The sequence below is a fragment of the Lepus europaeus genome, chromosome 18 (genome assembly GCF_033115175.1).
Source record: "Lepus europaeus isolate LE1 chromosome 18, mLepTim1.pri, whole genome shotgun sequence".
Lineage (NCBI taxonomy): Eukaryota > Metazoa > Chordata > Mammalia > Lagomorpha > Leporidae > Lepus > Lepus europaeus.
The window spans coordinates 52673809-52698853 of NC_084844.1; the positions used below are offsets into that span (position 1 = coordinate 52673809).

Genomic DNA, 25045 nt, shown 5'->3' on the forward strand with positions numbered 1-25045 from the left:
AACAACATTCAACCAAAATGGGAGAAATTGACATAGTAACAACTATATTTGGAGACTTCAGCAGAACTATTTTAGAATATGATAAATCAAGATCAAAAATAAACATGTTAGGATATTTGAACACTCAATTAATAAGATTGAACAATTAATAAGTTATATGTGTACATGCACACAGACACAACTTCTTATACCTAGCAAAGGAAACCTGTGAATTTCAGAAAATGAATTCCAAAGAAATTACATCCTTCAGTCATAATGAAATAAAGTCAGAATTCAATAAGAAGAGAGCACTTATGTGACCCATATTCCTAGGGAAAAAAAGTACATTATCTTTAGGCTAAGGAAGAAATGACAAGGGAAATTATGAAATACTTAGAACCTAATTACAGCCTAAACGCATGTGCCAAATCACAATATGAAAATTTGTGCTAAAAGCAGTCGATAAGAAAAATTAAAAGGCTTGCCTACAGAGACTGGGAAATGAGAAATACCGAGCATCAAAAGTTGAGTATGGAACTTAAGAAGTGAAAAGGAAAGAGTGAGGGAGTGAACCTACACGAAGGAAAAGGAAGAAACAATAAAGACAATGGCAGAAATGAAAAATGGATAAAGTCAGCAAAAACAAAAACTCATTGAAAACCCTAACCAGAAGCCTCTGGCTGAGGAAGCAAGCGTGATTGTGTTCAACTGAGTACGGGCTTGGCTGCCCCAGCTTCTCACCTCCTGCTTGCCGGGCAGCGGATTCTCCCCTGAGGGAAGGGGATCAGGAGGAGGCGGCACCTAAATCTCCCTGGCAGACCTGGGAAGCGGGGGAAGCATTTTTGGGTGAACACAATGGCCGGCAAGACGCAATCGGTGAAGAAGAGAGAACAGGTGTTGGGCAGGGAGGCTGTCTCTGACTCAAACTGTACAGCAGTGAATTTCAAAACCTCGGTAAAAGAGGATGAATTTCCAGGAGAAAGCAAAGGATCGTATGAAGAAATGCACAACTACTTGCATCTGCTGATCTACAGATACGGAAATGTCTAACCCACGTGCAACAGCTAAGCCCTGTCTTATACAAGCTGTTCCAGGAAGTAGGAAAATGTTCTTTAAAAAAGGAAAGGTGCTTGATTGATTTTATGCGGAGAGCATAACTATAATAACATACCTGAAGGAAAAGCAAAGAGAACCTAAAGGCAAAAAAATTGAAATAAAATATTGCCTAGTTAAACCCAACAGTGTATTTTAAAAAACACAACTTATCGGAATCGATTAGGAGCTATCTAATAATGTTTAGTAAAAAGAAAATATACTGATACAAGCACTCAGATGGACCAGAGAAGAAAAGTTACATTATTTTCTCAATAGACGCTGGGAATCCTTGATAACATTTCTGATAAAAGTGACAGGAGAACTAGGGGGAAAAAAGAACTTTTTTTTTTTTTTCACTTATTTGACAGGCAGAGTTAGACAGTGAGAGACAGAGAGAAAGGTCTTCCTTCTGTTGGTTCACAACCCCCTACCCCCCCAAATGGCCACTACGGCTGGCTTGCTGTGCCGATCCGAAGCCAGGAGCCAGGTGCTTCCTCCTGGTCTCCCATGCGGGTGCAGGGCCCAAGCACTTGGGCCACAGCAGAGAGCTGGACTGGAAGAGGAGCAACGAGGACTAGAACCCGGCGCCCATATGGGATGCCAGTTTTGCAGGTGGAAGATTAGCCAAGTGAGCCATGGCGCCGGCCCAAAAGAACTTTTTTTAAAAAAAAGATTTATTTATTTATTTGAAAGGTGGAGTTATAGAGAGGCAGAAGCAGAGAGACAGGAGAGAGAGAGGGAGAGAGAAAGGAGAGAGATCTTCCATCCACTGGTTCACTCCCTCAATGGCTGCAATGGGTGGAGTTGGGCTGATCTGAAGCCGGGAGCCAGGAGCTTCTTCCGGGTTTCCCACGTGGATGCAGAGGCCCAAGGGCTTGGGCCATCTTCCACTGCTTTCCCAGGCCATAGCAGAGAGCTGGATGGGAAGTGGAGCAGCCGGGACTCAAACTGGCACCCATATGGGATGCTGGCACTGCAGGCTGGGGGTTTACCCACCATGTCACAGTGGCAGCCCCGGAACATCATTAACTTAATAAAACCTCAGCAATGGGTCCGGTGTTGTGGTGCAGTGGATTAAGCCACCACTTGCGATGCTAGCACCCCGTATCAGAGTGCCGGTCAGAGTCCTGGCTGTTCTACTTCTGATCTAACTTTCTGCTAATGTGCATGGGGAAGCAGTGGGGCATGGCCAAGGTGCTTGTGCCCCTGCCACCCACTTGGGAGACCAGTTCCTGGCTCCTGGATTCAGCCTGGCCCAGCCCGGGCCATGTTGGTGGCCATTTGGGGAGTAAACCTGCAAATGGAAGATTTCTCTCTCTCTTCTCTCCCTCTGTCACTCTGTCAAATTAATTTGACTCAAAAACAAAGCAAGCATCATACTTAAAACTTTGGATAAGTTCTTTTTAAAATTTGGACTAAAAAACTAGTTACTTTATCATCACTATCCAATATAACATTGGAAATCCTTCCTATAGGAACATCATTGCCACCACTGGGCCACAGAGTAAATGCAAAATTTCTATTTGCAGATGACACACTCACCTACACGGTAAGCCCAACAGAATCAAGTCCTAAAGACACATTTCAACAAGGTTACTGGCGCCTCTGCCCAGCATACAAACACCAACAGGATTTTTTTTATACACCACCAATCACCAATTCAAAATATAAGAGAAAAATAAAATAACCTGTCACAATCACATCAACAAGTATTACATATTTAGAACCTTTTCAACCTGGGAGTAGTGAAAGATTCTTAAATCAGATCCTTAACACAAATCATAATGGAAAAGTTAGAAAGTGTGATTGCATCAAAATCAAGGATTTATGTTCAAAAAGGACGGCAGAGACAAGGTTAACAGATGGGTGACAGACTGAGTGAAGTTCCCTCCAGCATGGAAATCAGCAAGAGGTTATTTTTAGAATATAAAACACAATCCCGCAAAACATCAAGAATAAGTCAGGAGGGGCCGGCACTGTGGCAAGCGGGTAAAGCTGCCACCTATGGCACCCACATCCCATATAGGTGCTGGTTCGAGTCCCGGCTGCTCCACTTCCGATCCAGCTCTCTGCTATGGCCTGGGAAAGTGGTAGAAGATGGCCCTGGTCCTTGGGCCCCTGCACTCATATGGGAGACCCAGAAGAAGCTCCTGGCTTCGGATCGGTGCAGCTCCGGCCATTGCAGCCAATTGGGTAGTGAACCAGCAGATGGAAGACCTCTCTCTCTCCCTCTCTTTCTCTTTCTCTTTCTCTTTCTCTTTATCTTTCTCTTTCTATTTCTCTTTCTCTGCCTCTGCTTCTCAAATAAAAAAAAAATGCAGAACTTCTGCAGTGGTCCCACATATAAGTTTAGTACCCGAGAGAGCAGAGAGAGATACGTAGAGAGAGCTTCCACCTGCCAGCTCACTCAGATGCTTGCAATAGGCTCAATCCCGCTCTTGCATGTGGGTGGCAGGAAGCCAATTACTCGAGCCACCTTCACCTGCTGCCTGCCAGGGTCGGCGTCCTCAGCCAGTGGGAATCAGGAGCCACAACCAGGAACCGGACCCCAGCACTGCACCACAGGACCAGGGCATCTTAACCATGGCCGCCCAGCCCAGAAGGAGCCACTTTGTCTTAACAACAAGTAAAAAGCTGAACCAAGTGGGGAATCAATGACACTACTAAGATCCATAAGGCATTGCGTCCCCCAAATTGGAGAGATTGACAGGTGGATGGAGGGAATCACCACATGCTGGGACAAACCCACTGGCAGAAGCCTCCCCCAGGAACCTGGGCAAGGGTAGGAAAACCTGGGCTGGAGTGACAGAATGCTCAGAGGGGAGGGGGAGGGGAGGCGGAGGCGGAGGCTGAGGGGGAGGGAGGAGGAGCCAGTCAGAAAACAAATTTTATCTCCGAGAGCTCTACCACGTTCCCACAGTGAGCATTGTGGGAAAATTCCCATCCTGCTTCCATCACGGGGGAAGAAAGGCGCCATGTTGAAATACGCCCCAGCTTTCCATTATTCTTACCCAGCTCTAACCTGCTGAGCTTAATGGGCTTGAGGAAAGGGCGTCCCCCCCCCCCCCCCCGCCTCCCAGGGAAATACTTAATTCCCCTCCAGCCTTCTACGTGGAAGAACAGCACTAACCCCCTCCAGCCCACTCTAACCATCCCGGCACCCCTAAGAAGGGGGAGCCACCGAGGAGCGAGTGTGCAGTCCACGGCACAGGGGCACCAGCCACGGACAGATGTGGGACCACCGAACACTTCCCTCCTCCCTGCATCCTCCCACCTTACTCTAGGCTGATTTACAGCAGTTTCCTTCAGCAAGAAGCTCAAGTCTAGCTATGAAGAAAAATGTACAAGGCAAACTCAAAGGGACTCCCACCCCCGCCTTAAACAGCATCTTTTTATGTTTTAAAGATGTATTTAGGCTGGCTAATCCTCTGCCTGCAGCGCCTGCACACCGGGTTCTAGTCCTGGTCGGGGCACCAGATTCTGTCCCGGTTGCCCCTCTTCCAGACCAGCTCTCTGCTATGGCCCGGGAAGGCAGTGGAGGATGGCCCAAGTGCTTGGGCCCTGCACCACATGGGAGACCAGGAGAAGCACCTGGCTCCTGCCATCGGATCAGCGCGGTGCACCGGCAGCAGCGCACCGGCCGCGGCGGCCATTGGAGGGTGAACCAACGGTAAAGGAAGACCTTTCTCTCTGTCTCTCTCTCTCACTGTGTCCACTCTGCCTGTCAAAAAAAAAATTAAAATTAAAATTAAAAAAGATGTATTTATTTGATTTGAAAGGCAGAATTACGGAGAGAGGGAGAAACAGAGAGAGAGGTCTTCCATCTTCTGATTCGCTTCCCAAATGGCCACAATGGTTGGGGCTGAGCCAGGCCAATGCCAGGAATGTAGATCTCCATCCTAGTCTCCTATGTGGATGGCAGGTGGCCAAGTGTTTGGGCCATCTTCTCCTGCCTTCCCAGGTGCAGTAGCAGGGAGCTGGATCAGAAGCAGAGCAGCTGGGACTTGAACCAGCGCCCTTATGGGATGCCAGGTGTTGCAGGTGGCAGATAAACCCCCTGCACCACAATGCTGACTCCCAAAGAGCATTTTTTTCCCCAAATGTCTGTTGCCCTTTTGTCTTTTGCCCTTCTTTGCACAAATGTTTATTCAAGGCCCTTGCCCATTTTAAAATCAGGTTTTTGGGGGCCAGTGTGGTTTTCACACAGCATTAAGACACCGCTTGTGACATCGGCATCACGTATTGAGCACTGCTTTGAGTCCTGGCAGCTCCTTGCAAATGCACCTGGGGAAAGCAGCAGACCATGACCCACGCACTTGGGCCCATGTGGGCCACTCATGTGGGAGACCCGGATGGAATTATGGGCTCTTGGCTTTGGCTTGGCCCAAACCCTAGCTGTTACAGCCAACTGGGGGAGTGAACCAGAAGAGGAAAGATCTGTCTCTCCTCCTCTCTCTCTATCACTCTTTCAAATTTATAAAAATAGATATTAAAAAAAAAAGTCAGGTTTCCGTTGCTGTAGAGTTGTAGGAGTTCCTTCCATAAGCTGCATGGTAACCCCTTCTCAGACGTATCACTGCTGAAGTGGTTGTGTAACTGGCTGATGCTCTCTTCCCTCCTGTACGTGGCCTTTTCTCTCTGTTTCTCATGACCTTGGAAGCCTGACCTGCCTCCTGGTGTCCTTGGCGCCCACTCGTGAACCCCTCCGTGTGGCACTCGGGGACCCAGAATGACTTGGAAGGTGGCCCCTCCTTAGATTCCTTGGGTTGCAATGGAACAAAGACACTTAAGCTTTTTTTTTTTGTTTGTTTCATTTTCTAAATGCTTCTTTATTCTCTGTTCATGACAAGGCTAAGGAAAATCAGAGATCACCCACACAAGCTGTGGCCCTCCCCGTGGCAGGTTGGATGTCTTTGTCCAATCCTCCCTAGCCACTGCCCAGCCAGTCTGGCTCACCAGTCCCCAGGACAGACGTAATAAAGTTTATTTGCTGCTGGCAGCCAAGAACCCTCTGGCTGCTGGTGGCCCCTTGCTACCGTTTATCCGCGGCTCAATGCTGCCATTTAAGGTAGGTTCTTGCAGTGGCCCTCAGACAGCTTCTCTCTGCCCTAATTCACCTCCCGGTTCTCCAACAGAAACCTAGAAAGCATTCAGGACAGCTCACAAGAAAGGAGGCTCCAAGCCAACACAGGCGTGGGATTCTCCGCTTCCTGGTCGTGCAGTCTGCCTGCGCGCACAGATTTCCATGCCTTTTGCCAAGAACCGCAGAGAGGGGCGTCGTTTACTGATGCCCCAGACCAAGGGGGCGGCGACGGCCCAGCGTCCACCGACACTGCAGCCCCAGGGGTTGCCTGCTTGAGGCCAGAGTTCCAGAGGCTGGGGGAGACGCTCTCTGCAGTCCGGCCCTGCTCCGATCAAGGCGGAAGCCGCCGCAGTACTGGCGCCCGTGTGCTTGGGATGCACATCCCCAGGGCTGCCCTGGGCTGCCCGGGCTGGGAGCCCTGCCTGTGCGTCTTCCAGATCAATTGCAGGAAAAGCCAATTTCAGTCTCTCTGGGACCTGCCGCCTGTCTCTCACAAGACCGGCTCAGATCCAAGCTCCCAAGGCTGAAAGACAAAGAGGGAGCTATCGTCACCCTGAGCTGGCGAGGGGACAGAGGACCAGGTTCGCCGGGAGGAAGCAGCCGCCGACTTGTTTTCTCCGATTGTGTTTGGTGCCCTCTGGTGGTAAAGCTTCCAAACTGCAGGTCGAATCTCCACTTCCAGGACCGCGTGGGCTTTTAGGAAACCCTCACTGAGCGGGGGCTTAGAGCCCTCTCCTGCTGAGTGGAGGTAGGAACTGGCTCTTCAGCCTTCACAGGATGCTCCTGTCCCTTGCCCCGGGGAAGAAGGGCTCAGGGGTCCCCATGCCAAGGTTGAATGGCAGCAGGAAGGCACCCCCTGCATTGATGGTGCCTAGCCAGTCTTCTGTTCCCTGACAGCCACACCCCCCCACTGGAGCCCCCACCCACAGGCTGCTCCTCTGGCTTGCATCATCAACCCCTGGACCCTGGCTGTGAGGGCACGTGGGCTACCCAGTCTGCTAACCGTGGGTAACAAAACCTGGGGAGGAATGTCCCCTGTTTCACACCCAGGAAGCCCTTTGTCCCAGAGAAGGGGGTGGTGGGAGGAAGCGGACCCCATACCCTTATCAAGCCTGGAGTAAATGCAGCCTGGGCTGCTTTCTCAGATCCGGCTGGAGATCTGCCCACCCAGTCTCTATTCTTCACCCTCGCTGCCTTCTTACCACTACTCTCTGCCCCATGTCTGAAATTCTTTTTTATTTTTAAGATTTTATTTATTGGGGCCAGCACTGTGGCATAGCAGGTAAAGCCACCATCTGTAGTGCCTGCATCCCACATGGGCACTGGTTTGAGTCCCTGCTGCTCCACTTCCAAGTGCTTGGGCCCCTGCCCCTGTGTGGGCCTTTCAAATATGTAAATAAATAAATAGGCAGAGTTATAGACAGAAAGAGGGAGAGGCAAAGAGAGAGGTCTTCCATCCACTGGTTCACTCCCCAGATGGCCACAACAGCCGGAGCTGGGCCAGGCCGAAGCCAGGAGCCAGGAGCTTCTTTTGGGTCTTCCACACAGGTGCAGGGGCTCAAGAATTCGGGCCATCTTCCACTGCTCTCCTGGGACATTAGCAGAGAGCTGGGTCAGAAGAGGAGCAGCCGGGACACGAACTGGCACCCGTATGGGATGCCGGTGCTGCAGATGGAGGCTTAGCCTATTATGCCACAGCACCGGCCCTGAAATTCCTTTCTTGCAGGAAGACCGGAACCTCTGTTGCAGCTTTGTCTGCTCGGCTCAAAGGAGGGGCTCGTGTCCATGTTGAGGGCATGAGCTTAGGAGGCCGTAGAGGCCAGGACACTCACCATTGAGACCTGGGAGCTGAGAGGCGGCTGGGAAAGCCACTTGCTCAGGAGGTCATAGCTTAAGCTTTACCCCTGCAGCAGAAGACACCTTGCAAACCACATTCCCGGCACAGGCCACGGCTCCCACTTGTAACCTCCCGTCTCTAAGCCGCTCCACAGCCGGGCTCTGAAAGCAGACAGGAAAAGCCTCTGGATGCTAGCAAAGTTCTCTGCTTTGCCCACTTGGTGGGCCAACTTAGAAAGAGGTTTGCAAATATGGGCCATTGGCAAGATGCTTGGTGAACACATGTCTCACATAGGTTAGGCTATGGAGTTAACCTCGGTTAGTAAGAAGGTTGTTGTTGTTGTTTTAATAATCTGTGCTGAGTATGAACAGTCTGTATTTCAGAGAGAGCACCTGTGACCTTCATCAGATTGTTTTAAAAAATTGTTATTTATTTGAAAGACAGAGAGATTTTTTTTTCAATTTTTAAAAAAATTTATTTGACAGGTAGACTTATAGACAGTGAGAGAGAGAGAGAGAGAGAGACAGAGAGAAAGGTCTTCCTTCTGTTGGTTCACTCCCCAAATGGCCGCTACGGCCGGTGCTGCGCCAATCCGAAGCCAGGAGCCAGATGCTTCCTCCTGGTCTCCCATGCGGGTGCAGGAACCCAAGCACTTGGGCCATCCTCCACTGCCCTCCCAGGCCACAGCAGAGAGCTGGACTGGAAGAGGAGCAGCTGTGACTAGAACCCAGCGCCCATATGGGATGCTGGTGCCGCAGGCGGAGGATTAGCCAAGTGAGCCACGGCGCTGGCCCCTCCACCTGGGTCTTCTATATGTGTGGCAGGGACCCTGCTACTTGAACCATCACCTGCTGCCTCCCAGGGTGCACGTTAGTGGGAAACAGGAATCGGAAAGGGAGCTAGCAGGGACCCAGGCACTCCAATGTGGGATGGGCGTGCCCCAAGCACCATCTTCAGTGTTGTACCAATGACCCACCCCATTCAGTCCATTACTAAAAAGATCTATAAGTGTCCAAATGTGAAAAATGACTTGTAGGGACAGCACTGTGGCGTATAGGTTAAGCCTCTGCCTGTGGCCCCAGCATCTCATATGGGCACCAGCGCTTGTTCCAGCTGCTTCTCTCCCCATCCAGCTCCTTGCCAATGTGCCCGAGAAGCAGCAGAGGGCGGGCCAAGTGCTTGGGCCCCGGCACCCATGTGGGAGTCCCAGATGGAGTCCCAGATGGAATGGGAGTCCTGGGTGGAGTTCCAGGCTCCTGGCTTCAACCTGGCCCAGCCCCAGCTGTTGTACTCACTTGGGGTGTGAACCAGCAGATGGAAGGAGAATTCTCCTCTTTCCCTCTCTCTCTGTCATTCTGCTTTTCAAATACATAAATAAATCTTAAAAGAAAAAGAAAAAAAAAAGCATAGCATGGATTTCAAAATCCTTTGTCCCAAAATAGACTTATATTTAATTCCATTTTCCAGAAACTCTTTGAATTGAAAGATTGCTATTTGCACACACGGCGCAGGGTGGGAGAAATCGGCTTTATTTAAACAGAGTACTTTGCACTAACGACCGACTTCCAGATCTTTATATATCTTGGACGTGATCGGTGATCTTAGCGTTTTCCCACAGAGGCTGTTGTCCCAGTGCGTGGGATGGAATTCTCAAAGAGATCGCCGGAGGCCCTGGGGCTGGATTCTGTATGGGAAACCATCCCTGCCAGCCCAAAGGGACCGAGTCTTTCTGGTTTTGTTTTCCCCTTTAAAACGCTCGAGGATCTGGTGCCCCGACCGGGACTAGAACCCGGTGATTCTGTCCCGGCTGCCCCTCTTCCAGGCCAGCTCTCTGCTGTGGCCAGGGAGTGCAGTGGAGGATGGCCCAAGTGCTTGGGCCGCGGCGGCCATTGGAGGGTGAACCAACGGCAAAGGAAGACCTTTCTCTCTGTCTCTCTCTCTCACTGTCCACTCTGCCTGTCAAAACAAAAACAAAAACAAAAACAAAAACAAAAAACGCTGGAGGAACGAATTCCACTGCGTGCAAGAGCTGCTCTGCTAGGCTAATGCGCCCTCGGGGCCACCAGGGGGCGTCTGTTCTCCCCCGTTTCTTTGCGCAAGGCACAAAGATGCTCAATGCCACAGTCAATAAGGAGAGTTAAAGCCGCAGGGAGGTACGGCTGCACTCCTGGCTAACATGCTTGGTCTTTAAAGATTTGTCTATTTATTTGAAAGGCCGAGTCAGAGAGAGAGAGGGAGAGAGGGAGAGAGGGAGAGAGGGAGAGAGAGAGAGAGAGAGAGAGGGTCTTTCATTCATAGGTTCACCCCCCAAATGGCCACAATGGCCAGGGCTGAGCCAAGCTGAAGCCAGGAGCCTAGAACCCATAAACCTCCCACATGGATGCAGGGATCCAAGCACTTGGGCCATCTTCTGCTGCTTTCCCAGGCCATTAGCAGGGAGCTGGATCGTAAATGGAGCAGCCGGGACTTGAACCAGTGTCCATATGGGATGCCAGTGCTGCAGACAGCAGCTTAGCCCACTGCACCACAGCGCTGTCTCTGAGGGTGAGTTGTTATTTTAAAAAAAAAGTGGGCCTGGTCCGTTGCCAGGCCCCGGCGCCCCCCTCCCCAGGTGGCCTCCGTCTCTTGCCCACGCCCACACCAGGTGCACCTGCTGTAAGGGGCGCAGTCAGGGGAGCCCTCGCAGAGGGAGAGGCAGCTCCACACTGCTGGCACTTTCCGCCTCCATCACCGTGAGCTGAACAAACACCTTCTCTTTCCAAAAGCTCCCGGGGCACGGTGTTTTATTATAATCATGGAAAATGGAAGAATATCCTTCTCTGTCTATGTGCCCAGGGCTTCGGAGAGTTCATGAAAAGAATGTGCATTATGAAAAAACTGGGCATAGATTTCAAAAAAATATTTTGCACTCAAGTAAGCTCATCTTTCCATTCTGTTGTCCACAAATGTTTCGAAGTGCCCTCAGCTGCAAGTGTTTTAGTTAGACTCTTCTCTTCTCCAGGGGAGGAGCTGGGGATTTTATTGATCCCTCGCTTCTTTCTGGCCAGTAGCACAATTCCTTTTTTTTTTTTTTAAATATTTTATTTATTTATTTATTTATTTGAAAGACAGAGTTAGAGAGAGGTCCTCCATCTGCTGGTCTACTCTCCAGATGTGCCAATCTGAAGCCAGGAGCTTCTTCTGGGTCTCCTACGCAGGTGCAGGGAGACTTGCACTTGGGCCATCTTCTACTGCTTTCCTAGGCCATAGCAAAGAGTTGAATTGGAAGTGGAGCAGCTGGGACTCGAACCAGCGCCCATATGGGATGCCGGCACTGCAGGCGCTGGCCCCCAGTAGTACAATTCTTTACAAAGGACAGGTAGCTGGCGACTCACTAAGCCTGGATGCGAATTTCCCAGCTTCCCATAAAATCTTTTAGGTCATTGAACCATTACCACCTTGTCTGTTATCCCACTCCTCCAGCCCAGGCCTCTCTCTCTCTTCCTTCTTTCCCTTCTTCAGGTTAAACCACACCTGCTAATTTCGATCTTAAGCTCTTGTTTGCCTTAGGAAGTGGCTTGTATTTGGCGTTCTAGTGTGTTCCGCCTACATAGTAAATACTACCCACTGTTCAGTAAATGTCACGCGATCCCTGCCTTCGGTCTAAACTTTCACAAATGTTTAGTTTATTCCAGAGACCGGGGAGGGAAACAGGCAGACAGAAAGACCGAACTCCCACCTGCCAGTTCACTCCTCGCACTGCCCGCAACAGCCAGGACTGGGCCAGGCTGAAGTCAGGAGCCAGGAACGCAGCCCAGGTCTGCCCCAGGGGAAGCGGAAGCTGGAGCTATCGTTTGCTGCCTCCTAGGGTGCACGTTACGAGGAAGCTGGAATCCGGAGTTGGAGCCAGGGTTCAAACTCGGGCACTCCGGTGTAGGAGGGGCTTTGTAACTGGCATCTTAACAACTCGGCTGACTGTCTGCCTCTGCTTACACCTTACTGTTTCAGCCCTCTTCCTTCCCCTTGCCCAGTTCCCTAGAAATAGACCACAGCGATTAAAATCTTAGGGCCCAGGGCCCAGCCTTGTGGCACAGCAGGTTAAGTCGCTGCCTGCACCACTGGCATCCCATATCAGAGTGCACCTGGGAAAGCAGTGGAAGACGGCCCACGTGCTTGGGCCCCTGCACCCACGTGGGAGACCTGGATGGAATTCCTGGCCCCTGGCCTCGGCTTGGCTCAGCCCCGACCTTAGCGGCCATTTGGGGAGTGAACCAGCAAGAGAGATGATCCCTCCTTCCTCTCTGTCTCTCCCTCTTTCTCTGTCAACTCTGCCTTTCAAATAACACACATGTTTGATTAAAAATAAAATCGTAGGTTCCAGAGCTACCAGGCTAGATCTGAGGCTCAGCTCCTCCTCCTCCTGATTGTGTGAGTCCAGCAAGTCACTATTCATCAGTAACCATCTGACAGTGGGACAGGCTGAGAGTGATGACGCCGCGTCTGGAGCGCTTCTTGGCGAAAGTCACCACTAGGGGTCCTTCTTCTCTGCCCTGCACACTTACAGGCACGGAGACACGCAAGGCTGGAAGGGGTAACCCAGGCACTCCTGCAAGGTCCGACCCATCAGAATCCCCTGGAGACTGCACTAGACATACAGGACCCCTTGGTCCACCTGAGGGGCTCTGCTGGGACCCCAGGAACTACTGCATTGTAGACTGGGATGCACAGCCCGGCTTGGGAACTACAGAACCGGAGCAAAATGTCTTAACCTGGGGGTAAGGAGAGCAGGACCCTACCAGTGACCCAGCGTGGGACTTTTCTCAGATTCCGCCCTCCCGTCTGGGAAACTCGGGCCCCAGGCCGGAGCCCCCGCCCTGTAGCAGAGTGCTGAATCCAAGCCCCAGTTCCTGCACTTCTGATCCAGCTTCGTGCTAACGTACCCCCTGGGAGGCAGCAGGTGATGGCTCAAATACTTTCAGCCTCCCAGCCACGTGGGAGACCGGAGTGGAGCTCCAGGCGCCTGGCTTGCACCTGGCCCAGCTCCTCCATCTGGGTCTCCCCCGTGGGTGGAACTTGGTTTATTGTTAGGGTTGCTGTGTGTGTCAAACTGCTGACGTCCTTTCTGTAGGGGGGCTGGCTCATTGGGGTGAAAAGAACATCCCGGGTGTGGATTCCTCTGCTGCGGCCAATAATCCTATATCCAGCCCCTCTTCTTCCTGACACAGGCCTGGTTTTCTCTTGGGGTGTAACCGTGCCCAGCTGAAAATACTCCATCTCCCAGACTCCCTTGCAGTTAGCAGTGGCCATGTGACAAACTCAGAGATCCCCTGAGGAGTGCTGGGATGGCACTTGCTTTCCTTGACGTAGGCATTCATTCTGCATCTCTCTTTGCCTTGTTGTCGGTCCCTCTTTTCCTACCAGGAACATGGGTGTGAGGCCTGGAGCTGCAGCAGCCGTCTTGTTATCATGAGAGTACAACTCTGAAAAGGGACCTCTACAAGGTGGAGAGGGATGAAGAGATGAACAAAAACATTCTAGGTCCCCAGTGGCACAGTGGAGCAGCTAGGCCACCTCTGGACTGCCTGCCTCTGGGGGGTTTTACGTGAGGCAAGTGAATCTCTAATCGTTTCAGGCAGTGGTAATTTTATTTTGTTGTTGTTGGCTATTTGCACCTTTATATTCTTAGGCAGCATTTGAAAGAAAGAAAAAAAGAGGCCCTGGAGCCATGTCTCAGGGGTACTTGAGAAAGTCTGGGTTGTGTTATCAAGTTGTAGTATAAAATATTAATCTGGCCATACTGAAGGGTCTAGGGACTTATAGAACAGAGTAACCAGGACGGGAGGGTAACTTCCAGAGGGCCATGGGAGATGGAATTAAAAGATTTTATTTTGGTGCAAAGTTTTTTGATATCCTTGCATGTTTTCCATCACCTGCATTTCCACAGACTTTTTGAAGTAACCTCGTGTAGCTGCTCCCCTCTCCAGCAATGAGACTTTCTCTGTGTGTGTACAAGGAGGCTCCTTCTACACCCCGTGTCCTGTATGTACGTGGCAGAGGAGGCCTGTTGAGGACTGGCCCTGGGAATGAAGGGCCCCACTTGCGGGGGGCGGGGGGTGTTGGGAAAGGCCCCGGCTTGTCACTGTACCAGCTCCACTATGCGGCAGGGCACAGGTGCAGCGGGACTCCCTCGGCAGCCCACACCATGGGGGGGGGGGTGCCAGCTCCCCTGCAGAGTCAGCACGGCGGCTCTAGCAACCCCTTTCCCGGGATGCGGGGAAGGGATACACCCATTTGCAAGGAAGATCGAGTCTCCTAACCTTCCCTCCCTCCCTCCCTCCCTCCATCCGTCCGTCTGTCCGTCCGTCCGTCCGTCCCACCTGCTCCAACCCAACACAGGGTACATTTCCCATCACGATGTCTTGTTGGAAACCCCAGCACACAGCATTCACAGGCTCGGGCTGATGTCTGTACGACCCGGAGGGGCGGATCCCTGTCCACACGGGCCATGCTCCTTGCCCACCGCATTCCGCAGGGCCCACTGCCTTCCTGGTACCACCAATGTAATGGGATCACGTGAGCCACGGTGGACCTCAATAATGAAAAACTGAAGCTCCCTTAAATGTGACACATCAAATAGAGCGCATACATAGGCAGCAATAAAAAAGAAGTTTTTTTCCTTCTTCCTTTTTTTTTTTAGCAAATGTATTCTTCCTCCATTATTGAAAAAGATTGAATGGCAAAAGCAGTGACTCTCCTTTTACTACAAAAGTGGAGAAAATCCAGGGATGAGACCATCCCCGCGGGGCCCTCGGCGTGGACCCACGGACCAAGGGCTCTCCCTGTGGTCCGCGGCAGGGTTCTGCCCTCCGAAGACCGTGTGTCGGACCCGGCCCCCTGCCCGCCCCGGCTCAGCCCTTCCCGTGAGACTGCTCCTCCTCCACGGCCTTCACAAACCAGTCCTGGTCCAGCCCCGGCTCCGAGTCACTCGTGTCACTCGCCTCCACCGCCAGCAGCTTCGAGTAGTTGATTTTCCGCTCCTGGGGCAGCCTAGGCTGGATGGCCAGGAACAGAGCCAGCCAGAGCAGCAGCGCCACGCAGCAGGCCTGGTAGAGCACAGCCAGGCCAAAGTGCATCACCACGAAGCCTCCCACGAAGCTGCCCAGGCTGCAGCCGCCGCCGTAGAGGTGGCCCCGGAACATAGCGGTCAGGGGTCTCTCCGTGCCGGACGTGGCCAGGTCCTCTATGGAGGCAACCACGGCCCACCACAGGGCCCCGCCGCTGATGGCGCTCAGGGCCTGGACGGGGAGCACGGACCACCAGCTCCAGAGGAAAGAGTAGTAGAGCAGCTGCCCAGCCAGGCAGCCCAGCCCCAGCCCCACCATGCCCAGCCTGGACACCTTGCTGAGCAACACGGTCTTGAAAGGCCGGAGAGACAGCTCTCCCAGCAAGCCCAGGGCCAGCGAGAAGCCCATGACCAGCTCGCCACTGCCGTGGTCCCTCATGTGCCAGAACAGGAAGTTCTGCACCGTGCTGGTGACGGCGCCCATCAGAAAGACGGTGAGGGCCAGGAGGATGAGGCGGGGGGCGCCTCCCATCACAGACAGGGCCTTGATGGTTCTGTAGCGGGGCTCCTGCCGCAGGCACTTGGGCACAGGGAAGGCGATGCTCACCAGCAAGGCCACGAAACTGACCACCGAGTAGCCGTAGAAGTGCAGCGCCCCCTGGGGGCCGCTGCTCACCAGGAAGCAGCCCAGCTGCTCCACCAGGGCCGCGGTGCCACACGCACCTGCTGACACGCCCAGCAGTCTCCACACCCACAGGCTCCCGTACCGGTCGGTGGCGTCCACAAAATCCAGGTATTCGTAAAGGCTGTCGTCGGCCACCTGCTCCAGAGGGGCCGTCAGCAGCTCCCACAGCACCACGGACCCCAAGGAGAGGATGAAAGTCCAACGCAGCCCTTCCAGGGACAGGTCAAGGGCTTTGGCGTGCCCCTCGGTGGTCGACCAGTTGGCTGGACTTGCCAGTCCGGAGCCCTCCGCGGGCAGCAGAGCCAGGGCTGTGTTGACCACCTCATAGGCACCTTCCCAGGTGTTCAGGTCCTCCTCTGAAGTTGGAGTCAGGAGCCCGTGGGAGGTAGTCCTGGCTAAGTAGCCGCCGTGAACGTGCCCCACCGAGTCTTGGTCGCTCCGGCCGGGTCCGTCCGGGCCCGGGGTCCAGTTGCGGGCGAGACCTGGCGCCCCTGCTGGTGGGCTGGAGGCAGATTCCAGGGCCCAGGTGGCGTTCGCAGCGGCCCAGACCCCCGGCGGTGGGGCCGTGGCCGGCACCCGAGCGCTTCCATTACAAGGACCGGAGCCCGGCTCCGTGGGCAGCGGCGGGACCAGCACCAGCAGGAGGCTGGCGCCCACCGAGCCCAGCAGCGAGCCGGTGAGCAGCGCTCGCCTCTTCTGGTAGCTCTGCGCCAGGAGGGCGCAGAAGGGGGCCCAGAAGGCGGCGATCAGGTGCTTGGTTCCCATGAGGACGCCCACCCAGGGCGCGGCCAGGCCCAGCTGCCTCAGGTAGAGGGTCAGGAACGGGCTCACGGAGCCATCGCGGACCCCGCACACCAGCTGGAAGAGCCTGGCCACCCCCAGCGCCCGGCTGACGTCCCACTGGGGGTTGGCGCTCATGGCTGCCCCGGCGCCTTCAGCCCCGAGCTGGCGGCGGCGCAAGGCGGAGCTGGGCGCGGAGGGCACGCCGCGGAGGCCGGGCGGGGCGGCGCCCCATGTCCACCTCCCCTCCCCGGGAGGGAGGCTCGAGGGATCCGGGATCCGAGCTGCGAGCGAGCCGCTCCGGCCTCCGGCGGCGCCGCGGTCGCCAGGTCAACTGCCGCCCCCGCCCCCGCGCAAGCCCCCGGCCCGGAAGTGGCCCCGCCTTGGGGTGGGGGGGGGGCGAGGCGCACCTGCAGCGCTCAGCGGCGAACGGTCGTTACCTGCGCAGGTGGGAGTGGGGAGGAGGGTGGGCCGCAGGTGCGCGTCCTGTGGCCTGCGGAGCGCGCTGCGAGCCAGGCCGCTGTGAGTGCTGCCTTGAGTCTCTGGCTGCCCAGGGTCGCCCCGGAAATCTGGGCTAAATGCCTGGACTGCTTCGGGAAGGTGAGACTGAGTCAGGGTGGGGGAGTGAGAACGCAGTGAACGGGGTCGGTGAGGCTCCCTCCCTCCTCAGATCGGTACAGACACGGGGCTGAGATGGCAAATCCCATCCTCCCCACTTCCTCCCGGCACACACTCCCTTTCTCTGCTTTCTCTCCTTCTAGCACCGTAGAACCACTGCCGGGGGGGCTGGGTGGGGGTAGTTCCATGTACTCACCTCGCCTCTACTGTATCTCCACCCAGATAAGGATTTCTGTCGTCAGGGTCCAGAACTCTCTCACTGGGTGGGAGCTGTCCCCGAAAGAGGCATGGCCTTGGGCCACAGTTTCCTTCAGCCAGAACAGCTGAGGCCAACAGCTGAGGGCAGTTCTTGATGGCTGCTCCTGGGCCTGCTCATTTTAATCTGTGGCTAATCGAGGTCTGATGTGCTGTCACGAAGCCCACACTCCAGAGGTGGTTACAGAAGGGCCTTGTGGTGCAGCGGGTTAAGCCACCACACCTCGGGCAGCATCCCTGGGAGCGTGGGTTGGAGCCCTGGCTGCCCCACTCCAGATCCAGCTCCCCTGTGGATGTGCCTGGGAAAGCTTGGGCCCTGTGTTATATCTTAATGTTAGCTGTCGCAAAACACACCGGACACCGGAGTAAGGGAAAGGGTTTATTGGGGAACACCCAACAGACCGTAGTGAAGGGGCGGTGAAGGAAAAAGAGAAGGAGACTGTAAGAGAGAGAGACAGAGAGGAGGGAGAAGAGAAAGGAGAGGAGGAGAGAAACCAAGAGAGGCCAAGAGAGCACGTGTTCAGGAACAGGCCCTTTTAAAACTTTGCCTGAGGGCGGGCAGGGAAGCAGGAACAGCGAATCCCATTAGGATGGGGGTGGAGCCTGGCTCAGGTCGATGGGCTGTGCGGCCACCTGGCTAAAACTGCACCAGTTTCCTAACACCCTGGAGTTCCAGGCTCCTGGCATCAGCCCTGGCTGTTGGAGGTCATTTGGGGGAGTGAACCCACAGATGAAGATCTCTCTCTAACTCTGCCTTTCAAATAAAATAAATCAAGCTTTCAACTAAGCACGTCAACAATATTAGGTCAACAGAAGTGGCTTCATTGGTTACCATGATAGATATCAGAAATCGTTCCTCACTGGCAAAATGAGTTGTGTCCAAGTCACCATGGCCTGGGCAGAGTTTTTTGGGAAGTATCTCCTGTCTCGCTGGACCAGGGTTTCAGAGTTTGAGAGTCCAGACATTGCTGCAGTCCAGGCCTTTGTAATCTGCTGTAGGCTTTGCTCCAAAGTGGTCCAGTGTCCAGCTACAGATTCAGTAGGTATCTTCATGCAGGGTTTGCTCAGAGCACCTGATTTGGCTGGGGTGGGAGCCACTTGCCAACGTGTGTGTGTGTGTGTGTATTGTAGAATGTGGTCTGCAACTTGTTTTCCTTGTCAGCCCACAGAGGGGTGGTTGGGCTCAGAGCCCTCACCTAACCTAAACAACCGGTAAACTCTGCTGATGTTTCCTTAACAACGTGATGGCTGTAAAATGCTGGGCGGATGTGGGTCAGCGTGCCTGCCCTCGAAGGCAGAAAGAAGAAAATCTAAGCCTCTTCTAGGAAAACCCACTCAAATCCAGAGCCCTTGCACCACCTCCGTCACCAGAAGACCGTCCCTGGCCTCTCTCCTCCCTGGGGGGCCAGCAGCAGGCAGCTCTGGGGGGAACAACACCTCCAACCACCTCTTGGGCTTGGTCAGCCCTGGGCTCCTCTCCACGGGGAGACAGGCACTCTGCCAAGCTGGTGTCCGGTCGAGGTGCCCACAGCTACACCCCTTTCCCTCGGAGGCCCCTGGGCCTGCCTACTTTCAGCTATCTGGTGAAAAACTTGGCCTGTTTCCCGTGAGCCCCGGGGGCACAGGGTCTTTCTCTCTTGCACTCTCCTCTGTGCTGTGAATGTGCCCTGGGCTGGCTTGCGCCCACTCCTGGGAACAGAAGGCCCAAAGTGAGGTGCCCAGCTGTCTGCTCTTGGATCTCTCCCGCAACTCCCATCCGCACCCCTGCCACCTCCTGGGGCTCCGTCCAGGTGACTCAAGTTCAAGCCTTTAAGGTCTCTGTTACTGTCTCCCCCACCCGCTACCTGGCCCTGGCCGTGAGGAGTTTTGTCATTGATCTGTCCTGCTTTTACACCCAGGTGTTGAGTTTTTGAACTTGAAAGTCAAGAATTTTCATGTCTTCCACCACTTGCAATTACCTAGCATCCTCCCCTCCATGTGGGGACAGTGGTGGTCAGGAGAGACCCTCGGTTTATAAGAATGAGGAGAGGATGGGGGCAGGGGGCCAGAGGATACCACCTAGTGCTCCCCAAAACCCTCACCTAACTGTAGCCACTGGGTTTTAGAAGCACTGCTCCCGATGTCTATGCAAATACGCATGGTGCTGGGCGCTTGGGAAAGCAGAAAAATTTTAGTGTGCATTTATTGGATCTAGGAGAGACCCCTGCCCTGGAGTGGGTAAGGTGGGCAGTGGCCGAGTGTGGGAAGGGGGCAGACAAGGGAGGAGCTGGTTTCAGTTTTCTTCATCCACAGCCCCTTGCCTCCACCCCCAGGGTAGCCACAGGGCTCTGGCCACGTCGGCAGCTCTAGCCTTGGTTTCCTGGGGTGGGTGGGAGGACTGGGGACACCAAGCCCACGGCAGGCTCCCTGGGCTCCTGGGCACTTGCTGTGGCCCATTGTGTTTCAGGTTGATGGGGGTAGTGTTTCCTTCCTCGGGGGTTCCTGCCACCTCGGTGGGCTCACTGGATGATGCCGGAGAACGTGTTGATGGGCATGCGAAGGGGTCTGGGCTGGGCTTTGGTCGTCTCCATCGGCTGCTGCCCATGGGAACTGAGCCATGATGGCTTGGACTTCTGGGTCTCGGAAGACGGCTCTGGGCAGGGAGCGACCTGGAACCTGTGGGTGGGGAGAGGCCCATCTCAGGTGTCAAGGCTGCTCAGGGTGTTGGAAAGGCAAACTCGTTATTGGGGGCAGAAGGGAGAGGAAGAATCAGGATGAGGAAGAACACCCTGCATAGAGCTCCTCTGCCTTCCCAGGTCAAACCAGCCGGGGCTTTGTGAACTGGTGCCAGCAGAGGGGGCGGGATCAGGAATGTGTGTGTGCATACGGGACTCTGGGACTCTCGGGAGAACTAAAACCTGGGCTGCTCAGCATCAGCCATTCATTTGCCTCTTCTTCCTGGTGCCTCTTCTTCCTGGATTCAAGTCCGTGTCCACCAAGCCACCTGCCTGGCTACCAGTTGTGCATGGGACAAGGTGTCCTGGGCTAGATTCACCCCCCCACACACACACCAGGGCCTGGATCCTTGTGGGTGGCAGGTGCAGCTCACCTGATCACATCCTTGAACATGCGCCGACTGTCTTTGTCCAGAGTCAGGGTCAGTGGCCTCTGGTCCTGGCTCTGGATCTGGATGTTGGCTGTCCGGAAGGTGTTGGTAACTGTCTGCAACAGAGAGAGAGAGAGAGAGGGAGAGAGAGAGAGAGAGAAAGGGAGGGAGGGAAGGAGAGAGAGCGAGAGAGAGAAAGGGAGGGAGAGAGAGAGGGGGAAGAGAGAGAGAGGGAGAGAGAGGGAAAGAGAGAGAGAAAGGGAGGGAAGGAGAGAGGGAAAGAGAGGGAGGGAAGGAGAGAGGGAAAGAGAGAGAGGGAGAGAGAGGGAAAGAGAGAGAGAGAGGGAGAGAGAAAGGGAGAGAGAGCGAGGGAGGGAGGGAGAGAGGGAGAGAGAGAGAGAGAAAGGGAGGGGGGGAGAGAGGGAGGGAAGGAGAGAGAGAGAGAGAGAGGAAGGAGAGGGAGGGAGGGAGGGAGAGATGTGAGTGTCACCTGCACCAGGCAGGTGCCCAGCTAGCACCTCCCACCCTGGAGGTGTGTTTCTTTGGTCCAGCACGGCAGGGTCTCGGGCTGTCTTCCTGCAGGTTAATCACAGCAGTGAGTGACAACTGATGTGAACTGCTGATAAGCTGCTGTAGCCCTGGGGTCTCCCACAGGTTCCTGCAGCTCTTTTTCCAACCTGATGCCCTCTCTTGGGACCCAGCCTGGGATGCCGTGGACAGTGCCTGCCAGGTTGTCAACTCGCCCGAGTGTTGATTTGGTCTACTTTTGTTTTGCCAAGCATCTCCCGGGTGACAGGCATGTTGTTAGGTGTGGAAATGTGGGGGTGCTTCAGGGGCCTTATACATCCTCATCTCCGGCTCTTCAATGACACAATTATTTGCTTGGAGCAGAGATCAAGGGTCTAGAAAGCAGCCTCCATTTAGGCCCGAGGGCAACAAGACCCCAAGCCCCCTTCCAACCCCCAACCCGAGACAGGCTCCTTGCCACTGGGCACAGAAGCCGGGGCATCCTGGGCGCCAGGTGGCCTCCCTGGGCCTCTGGCCCGTTCCACACACACAGAGCAGCCTTGGAGCCAGGGGGTGGTGGGAGTCCTCCGAGTCCCTCTCCCCATCCTGAACCCTGGCTGCTGGTAAGATTCACCTTTCAACTGCAAAAATTAGAGATTCTTATTGAAGTAGTCAGCATTTGAGCCCAGGCAGGGGCACTTAAAACTTTTATTTATTTCTTAAATAAAAAAATGTATTTATTTGAAAGAGAGAGAGAGAGAGAGGCAGCATTTCAGTGAGGCTTTTGGGAGGAGAGGGGAGGGGCCAGGGATCCCGTCCAGGGCACTGTCCAAGAGGAGTCATAATCCTGGCTCTGCTGTTCACTCACTGTGTGACCTGGGGCATGTTTGTGCTATTAGGAAAAAAAATATTGCAGGGGGCCGCACTGTGGGTTAAGCTACCACCTGAGATGCCGGCATCACGTGCCAGAGTGCTGGCTGGAGTCCCGGCTGCTCCGCTTCCAATCCAGCTTCCTGCTAATGCACCTGGGAAGGCAGTGGAAGATGACCCAAGTGCTTGGGCCCCCGCACCCCTGTGGGAAACCTGGATGGAGCTCCTGGCTCCTGGCTCCTGGCTTTGGTTTGGCCCAGCCTTGGCTGTTGCAGCCACCTGGGGAGGAACCCAGTGGATGGCAGATCTCTCTCTTCTCTCTGTCACTCTGCCATCCAAATAAACAAATACATCTTAACAAGGTATACTTTGCAGGGCTGCTGTGATGGTGAAGTGACACAGAGCATGTTAAGCGCTTGGGCAGTGCCCCTTGGTGTGTCTCCTGGCCTCGGCCCGCTTCTCTCCCCGCCACCCCCACCCCCACCCCCCATCCCGACTCCTGTGACTCTGAGCAGGTGTCCTGTGGGTAAAGACAGGCCTCTGCAAGACAGGGAGGGAGCCCATGACAGAGGGCAACACGCAGAGGATGGAGGCATCCCTGGCTGTGCCACAGAGCCTGTGGCAGCTTTGGTGCCCTGGAGCCCTCCACCACGGCGGGCAGCTGTGGGCAGGGGACAGGCACTGGAACCTAGAGGGGGTCAGGTGGTGTGACCCGCTGCACGTTGGGAGGTGTGGGGTCCAGCTCCCCGACTCCCCACTCAGTGCTCTTTCTCCTGCCTTGGCTGCAGCACCAGGTGACTCCAGCCAGATCTGGGCCTTGGCCTTGGCCTCTAGGGCATCAGATGCAGCCCTAGGCTCTCTTCTCCCCTGGCTGCAGTGTGGACAGAGGCCCTTCACTCCTGCTTCGTGGCCTGCACGCCTCACATGCCTCCCTGCCTGGGGCGGGCCCTGGGAGGCCTGTATCGTAGTCTCAGAGTCCCGTCTGGGAAGGGGGCACTGAAGGACAGCAGAGGGGCCAGATGCTGGCCTTGCCACGGGTCCCAGGCTCAGGGAGCAGAGGCGGGGGGGAAGGAAATGCTGCTGTTTTCTGGTCCCTGGTGGCAGCTTCCTGCCTTCCACACCCTAAAGCTCCACTTCTGCCCCTGCCTTCCTTCCCACTGCTCTTTTATGTCAAACTCCCAAGCCAGCCACAATGCCCTTGCCTGTGCTCTTCCCCCGAGCTGGGAATACCTTCACCTTGAACTTCCCCCGGCCACGCAGCAACTATCTCATCTCCTTGGCTAGAGCAGGCACACAGGGAAAAGCAGAGCTGCTGGAATTCCCCGCTCCCCGCCACCTGCACCTGTGGCCCCAGCAAGTCAGTACAGGAATGAAAAGGAACTGGCCGGAGCTGTAAGTTTAGATTCTCAGAAAGCCCCTGACCAGGGTGTTTAAACAGAAACCACTGCAAGGAACTGACTTGAAAGGGGAAATACAGCGGAAGGGTAAACAGGTCCACCTTGGAGCTGAAAGCTGATGAGCCCCACTGTGTATCAGCCATAGCCCTGTGTACTCAGGAAATGGGGCAGCCAAGGCCCAGGAGCCTAGAGAGCTCTCCGGCCAGGGACACGTACTGATCATGCTATTTACAGGGTGTCAGGTGCTCCCAGGCTGTGTCCCCAGAGCCCTATCAGAGCACAGAGATGGAGCGCCCAGCTCCCCAGGGAGTGGGGGAGGGGAGGAGGGATGGGGTTCCAGGGGAAGCTAAGGCACCAGGTGTGGCTTCTGCACCTGCAGGGAATGGCCAGAGCTCTGGGCACAGAGGAACAGGAGCCAAGTTATGCAGCACCAGAGGTTTGGCTGCCCTAGGGGACCGAGTGAAAGCACAGGGGGACATGTCCGAGCTGTGACCAAGAAAGGTCAGGTGGGCACAGGGGTGGGAGGTGGGCTTCAGGAGCCCTGCTCCGGGGAGGCCATTGCATTTGTCCAGGAAAGGGACAAATGAGGATGAGGGTCTGGACCGAGGGTGGTCAGCTTGGCCGGAGTGGCCTGGGACTTCCCTGGTTTTAGCCCTCAATGTCCCAAGTCCAGGGACCCCTTCAAGTCCCAGGTGAGCTGGGGTGGTTGGACAACCTTGGTGGACCAGAGCAAGGAGGGTGGAGGGGGAGGGGCGGTCTGAGGAGTGCTTGAGAGACACACAGGGCACAGTGGGGAAGGAGGCGGCGTCTGGGTGCCCCCCTACCCCGCTTCAGCCTGGCCCAGCCTCAGCTCTTGTGGGCATTCGAGGACTGAACCAGCAGATGGGAGAGTCTCTGTCTCTCCCTTTCTTGCTGGTGCTCTTTCAAATAAATAAATTTTTTTTTTAAGTCTTTCCTGAGAATTCTGAGCTACAAGTCTGCCCTGTTGTGGATTTGGGTACACACGTGTATTACCTGTGGGACATATGTAATACATGATCACAAGCAAGACAAATAATTTAAAAAAATGATTGGGAGGTTTGGCTACATTAAAATATAAGGCTATTTTAGGTTAAAAAAAAGGACACATTGGGAAAAGTGTTTCTTTTTAAAATTTTTTTTGACAGGCAGAGTGGATAGTGAGAGAGAGACAGAGAGAAAGGTCTTCCTTTTTGCCGTTGGTTCACCCTCCAATGGCTGCTGCGGCCGGCGCACCGTGCTGATCCAAAGCCAGGAGCCAGGTGCTTCTCCTGGTCTCCCATGAGGGTGCAGGGCCCAAGCACTTGGGCCATCCTCCACTGCCTTCCTGGGCCACAGCAGAGAGCTGGACTGGAAGAGGAGCAACCGTGACAGAACCAGTGCCTCAACCGGGACTAGAACCCGGGGTGCTGGCGCCGCAGGCAGAGGATTAGCCTATTGAGCCGCGGCGCCGGCTGGGAAAAGTGTTTCTGAGATATATGACAAATAAGGGGCTTGTGTCCTCCTACGATAGAGACAGCACAGAATTCATATGGGATGAAAGTATAAACAGGAAAGGGGGAATGCAGAAATAGAAATAACTGGCCGGCGCCGTGGCTCACTAGGTTAATCCTCCGCCTGCGGCACTGGCATCCCATATGGGCGCCAGGTTCTAGTCCTGGTTGCTCCTCTACCAGTTCAGCTCTCTGCTGTGGCCTGGGAAGGCAGTGGAGGATGGTCCAAGTCCTTGGGCCCCTGCTCCCACATGGGAGACCAGGAAGAAGCACCTGGCTCCTGGCTTCTGATTGGCGCAGC

General features: G+C 54.7%; 2 protein-coding genes across 2 annotated transcripts in view; both read right to left on the bottom strand.

The window, feature by feature from the left end:
- Window positions 1-14881: 14881 nt before the first annotated feature.
- MFSD6L (major facilitator superfamily domain containing 6 like) lies at window positions 14882-16639 on the bottom strand. The gene has a single exon (XM_062175600.1). It carries the CDS (start codon window positions 16637-16639, stop codon window positions 14882-14884), a length of 1758 nt encoding a protein of 585 aa, XP_062031584.1.
- A 3150-nt stretch (window positions 16640-19789) lies between these two features.
- Window positions 19790-25045, bottom strand: part of PIK3R6 (phosphoinositide-3-kinase regulatory subunit 6) — a 33454-nt gene continuing 28198 nt past the window's right edge. Inside the window, exons 18-19 of the mRNA XM_062174933.1 lie at window positions 20463-20575; window positions 19790-20029 (exon numbers count right to left, since the gene is read on the bottom strand). Coding sequence (XP_062030917.1) covers window positions 19873-20029; window positions 20463-20575 — 270 coding nt within the window. The 3' untranslated portion in view covers window positions 19790-19872. The remainder of the gene's footprint in view (window positions 20030-20462; window positions 20576-25045) is intronic.

Excerpts from the sequence above, each read along its gene's own strand:
- MFSD6L (XM_062175600.1), bottom strand. The coding sequence starts at position 16,639 with ATGAGCGCCAACCCCCAGTGGGACGTCAGCCGGGCGCTGGGGGTGGCC.